Raw genomic sequence first — 5,226 nt, 5'->3', positions numbered from 1 at the left:
AAGTGGCGGCGCGAGGGGCGGGTAGCGAAGCTGGCTGGTAACTCTGCGAGGTAGAATACCGCGCGGCCCGGACGCGTAGTCGGCCCAACGGAACGGTTATGTTTCGCGAACTGATTTTCTTATATATTTTTGCGATCGAATCATAATATTTTTTAAATGATTGTTCTCTTTTTTTAATTTCTGAATGTTTTCAATAATTTCTTAACTAAGTAAGTAGGTAGGTACTTACTTAGCATTCAACATAGGTACTTACCGAGATACATAATTTGATTTTTAATTAGTAGTTTTCTATTGGGCTTAGTTAGGTCCCTTATTACCTAAGTACTAGGTATATAAGTACTGAGTATATAAGTTTTATTATTAGTTTTACGTTTAATTTTTTTTATTTAAGTAGGTATAATATTATTATCACTACACATTTTTTGTATATTAATTGTTTGTAATGGATAAATGCAAAAACTTCTAAATCGATTTTAAAAATTAGCTGCAAGTAACATAAGTTATATTTTATTTTGAAAAAAAAATATAGACCCTATAAAAATTGAATAATCTAAGGATTATTTTTTTTCCTCTAAAATTCTGCGAAAACTGTTGGTGATATCTAAGTAATTTATTAAATTTTTATTCTTCTCATTATTACCTACAAGAAAGTGCTCAATGCTCATATCTAACTATTATAGAACTGTTTTTGTTCAAATAAGTCAATAAAAACACGGGTAGAATCGAAAGATCATGATGACATTTGTATCATGATATTAATACTTATGCAATTAAATAGCTTCATAGTAAATTATTCATATCAGACCTTTCATTTAGAAGCTAGGACTGGTTTATACAAGTTATTATTAACGCAAAAAAAAAACTATTCAATCCAATACAGTCCTCAAATAATGGTAAGAATTAAAAAAAGGCAATTTTAATAAACAATACGAACCATAGAAATATATAATATAACTTGACTGTATAATTTTTATTTTTTTTAATTGGGTATCATACCATACGAACTAGAAACACGATAAAAATTAAGGAAAAATAGTTTAACGTTATCTTTTCATAATGGTACTATTGACTATATTATAATTGTTATAGATTTGTATGCTAAGGATAGACGAGAATAAAATACAAGATATAAGAATTAGTAAAACCTTTTTTAAGGTGTAAATTATAATTTTTTCAAAAACTGTTTGTAGTGTGTTAAAACAATGTTCTTCACAAATAACATTATTACAAACACTAAATACTAGAAGTATTTAGTATTTTATATTTAATAAATTATGTAATATAATATAAGCAATTACATCGAAATATGAATCGAGTAATTACAAATAATTGCTTTAATATGAGACTATAATAGATTTGAACGGATTTAAAGTCCAAGTTTGCTCTCCACTTGGCTATTTCAGCAATTATCAAGATGTTACTTAACTCAATTTAAAAATTGAAGTATTAATTTCCTCGTCTTATTGCCTCAACTGACACTTTTCGCCCAAAGGATCGCAATTGCGATGCAAAGGAGAAATGCCGAGCATTCTTGCCACGCGGCCTTGATTTGTACAGTAGCTATTTTTTTTGCAGTATATTATTAAGGTATTAATGTGAATAATTCTTGCGTATACAAATAAATTAAAAATTATTAAGGTCTATAAAGATTTTAATTTTATTTTTAGATGCTAATATATAACTTGAATAAAGTTTAATAATTGATGTATTAAGTTCTCTTTTTGCATCTATGTAAATAGTTTTTGTTGTGTCTAAAATAAATTTTAATGAGAATATTATTTTGCAAATTGTTAACATTAGATGGAAAAGAATCTATAAAGGAGGAGAGTAATCGTTGTCACTAGTATTCTTGATTGTAAAATAAATTTTGAATATAATGATGATCATATGAAATTGTTGTGTTTTATTTTAATTGAAAACAAAAATGATTGATTAGTTGTTATACTCGAAAATATGGTCTTCAATATTATTTATTTGAATGAAAATATTTTATAAATTTAATTTTTATTCTGTCTTGGAGTTTGTTATAAATTTTATCTCGTTTAAAAAGTTAGTAAATTGTATATAATTTATCAATAATATATTGAAATATTTCTATAAGAAGTTACAATAAATTGCAACTTAATTTTTTTTAAGTGTAATAAAATATCAAAATTAATAAATAATTCATTTTATTTATAATTTACATACATTGCATTTTAGTTACATAAAGAGTTTCGGAGTATTTTGAGAAGATTTCTAGATTTACATATCGAAGATGTTCATGTCTCTGTCTACTTTAGTGTTGATATCAACACCAGTGTAGTAGTCGTTAACCAATGGAGTCTTGCCAACTAAGTCGTAATTTCTCAGTACATAGCGATCCCAACGGGTCTTCATATCGCAAACCTGGGTCTTGTGGAAGATGATGACATCTAAGAATTTCATGTTTGCTGTGAAGAATTTAGTAAGATCGATCTGACGGTCGAATGGGAAACCAAGCGGCATTTTGTCAAGAAGAACAGTGGATCTGAAGTCGACAAATAAATCTTTACGGTTGGTATCGAGGATAGAGGTATCGATGTTGTCAACTAACTTCAAAGGAGTTACAATGACGTACAGCATCATCTTCATACCACCAATGCGACCTTTAGGCAAAAGGAGTCTTGTGGGGAAACCAGTGTGGTAATTTCTGAGATCTTTGATTAAAAGGTCTCTCATGTCGGTTATAGTATCCAACTTCTTCCAGAGATCACGGGTCATGATGCGGTCACGAACAAGGTTGTGCATATCAATAGAGTTCCTGACAATTGTATTCTTTCCAGTGTTGAGTTTATATAGGAAAGAGTCTAGTTCGACGAAGTTAACGCGGTTAATGTTGAGATCAATCAGGCGGCCAAGGTGGTCTTCCTTTGGTCCCAAGAATAACCTTACTACACAATCGACTGTCTTGTCGGACATAATGTCAAGGGTGACTTTGAATGGCTGGTGATTAAGGCGGCGTTTGCGCACAAAGAATACCATATCAGATGTGGTCTTTTTGAGTTCCTCATCATTGTAAGTAACCGCGTTGGTCATGTCCATTAAGTAGTCATCGAAGTATGTGACAAGTTTGTCAACCATTACATTGTCAACTTTAACACCAGGGAAGTACAGTTCTTCGTGAGTGTAGCTAGGTAGGCGTCTCTTGAAAAGAATCAACAAATTGCAAAGACGTTTCTGAAGTTGGTAGAAAACTGGGTCGCGGAGAGCAGTTTGGTAACTGTCTAAGACAGAAGGTACGACAAAGTATCTGTAAAAAATAGTTCTCAATTAAAGTAAACAAAAGTAATAAGGATACTTCTACTTCTACTGTATAAACATCAATACTTAAGATTTAATATATTTGCATTACATTAAAACATTTGAAAAATTCCAATATATATATTCTTTTATGATTTTAACTTACTGGTCACCAGTCCAGGTATTAAGGCCAATCACTGCCTTTATTAAGATAAGAAGGTAGCGGTAGGAATCCACCTGAAGCTTAGTCAAGTCAGTCTTTTCAATTGTACCATAAATAAGCTTGCCAATTACTTCTACATCTTCGGGTTTGGTCAGATCCAACCTGATGCCATTAATCTGTAATAATATTATCAATTAATATTTAGATATATTAAGTAACCATATAAATTATATATATATGACTTTAAACATAATTAACCTCAATAAATCCTTTGATGATTGCTTCGGTAATGATTCTTTCATAATCCTCCATAAGTTTCGTAACACCGATATCTCTGTCGCCGACGATAATTTGGTTGTTAAACCTTACAGGCATCTGCACTCCATTGTGAAGAATCATCCAAGGCCAGTATCCCTTTCTGATTGGTTTGTACCAAGATAGATTGATAATATCACCAAGACCATTAGAAAGACGTTCCAAATAGTACCTAGCAAGAATTTGCTGGTAGACATACATAGTGAGCTCCCAACGTCTGATCATGAATTTGTTCGTGATAAAATCATCCTTCATCCAGAATGGATAGTCAACATGGAAATAGTAATAGTAAGTGTTAAGATCGATATCCTCAGTGAAGTATCTGAGCCTGTCTTCATCATTCAGATAGACGCGAGTGTCGTAAACGTTTTCATCAATGATGTAAATATCTTTGTCGGTTTTCTTGATTCCGTAGAAATCGCACAGCTTGTTGTCGAGAAGACCCTTTTTCATTTTAAGCATATAAGCTTTCTGAATGACGTCGGCACGGACGAAGAAGTATGGGTAGATCTCGTAAGGTGGAGGAAGGATAATGCCTCTGCAGTCCTCACGATGCCTGACAGCTACAGTGAGGGCATAGACAAACATGCCTTCGTTAAGGTAGAGACGCATCCAGCATGCGGTCTTAATGAAGGTGGTGAAATCTTTAGCGTAGTACAGCATGTGGAACATAGTGACAACCTCCTTGAGTTGACGGTCAACGTGGAGGGTGAAAATTTCACCACGCGGTAAGAAACCCATATTCCAGTTGTTAAGGAACACCTTGACTACAGTTTGTTTCTGAAAGTAAAGTTAAAATACTGTTAAAAATTTACCAAGATGAAGAATCGAAATAAGACGGACAAAAATATTAATGCTCAATTAATAATGTATTATTCATTTAAAACTTACAGTGTACATGTCCATGTTGTCTTCGATTTTGTAGTTCTTGCCGATGTCTTCAATGTCTTTGTACATAACTGGTCCCATAACGTTATTCAGCAGCTTCAGGATGAAGAACTGCTTTTGTTTAACATCCATGGTAACTGCAATTAAAATACCATAATTATTTTATTCTGGAAAGTTATATTTTTATTAATGTAGTTATTATTTGAAAATATTACCCAAAGTTTGGTCACCGACAACATCGGGACGGGCTGCGGCGAGAGCCGCGAGACCTAGCACGAAGCACGCTACCACCTTCATGGTTGTGCCGACTAACTGTGCTCTTTGCTCGGTGTGGCACTATTTTATACTTGTTCTGTATCGTAAGTAACTGACCTATACACTATTATTTTTTGATAACTTTTAAGTCGTTATTATAATTATTCCGTTGTAATGTCGATAGCTTATCACCTAGGAGAAAATAATTTCATTTTGCAGATAAACACTGTTCTTGACTTTTATAATAGAAATAAAATAATTTAATGTCAAAAAATATAATAAAACAAAAAAAATATTGACAAGGATCCAATAATAATCCACTGGTGGTAGGGCTTTGTGCAAGC

General features: G+C 32.3%; 1 protein-coding gene across 1 annotated transcript; it reads right to left on the bottom strand.

Moving 5' to 3' along the window:
* Positions 1–2,162: 2,162 nt before the first annotated feature.
* Positions 2,163–4,928, bottom strand: LOC126771831 (basic juvenile hormone-suppressible protein 2-like). The gene is made up of 5 exons (XM_050491961.1): positions 4,843–4,928; positions 4,631–4,764; positions 3,683–4,519; positions 3,428–3,600; positions 2,163–3,271 (listed from the first exon to the last, which is right to left on the bottom strand). Exons 1-5 carry the CDS (start codon positions 4,922–4,924, stop codon positions 2,245–2,247), a joined length of 2,253 nt encoding a protein of 750 aa, XP_050347918.1. The 5' UTR covers positions 4,925–4,928; the 3' UTR covers positions 2,163–2,244.
* Between the last annotated feature and the right edge of the window lie 298 nt (positions 4,929–5,226).

Source organism: Nymphalis io, chromosome 11 (assembly GCF_905147045.1).
Source record: "Nymphalis io chromosome 11, ilAglIoxx1.1, whole genome shotgun sequence".
Lineage (NCBI taxonomy): Eukaryota > Metazoa > Arthropoda > Insecta > Lepidoptera > Nymphalidae > Nymphalis > Nymphalis io.
The sequence above is the reverse complement of the archived record's forward strand: the minus strand, read 5'-3'. Positions and strand labels throughout refer to the sequence as shown.

Excerpts from the sequence above, each read along its gene's own strand:
- LOC126771831 (XM_050491961.1), bottom strand. The coding sequence starts at position 4,924 with ATGAAGGTGGTAGCGTGCTTCGTGCTAGGTCTCGCGGCTCTCGCCGCA. Across the intron at positions 4,765-4,842 it reads TGTCGGTGACCAAACTTTGG|TTACCATGGATGTTAAACAA; the intron begins GTAATATTTTCA and ends TTTTAATTGCAG. Across the intron at positions 4,520-4,630 it reads ACAACATGGACATGTACACT|AAACAAACTGTAGTCAAGGT; the intron begins GTAAGTTTTAAA and ends CTTTACTTTCAG.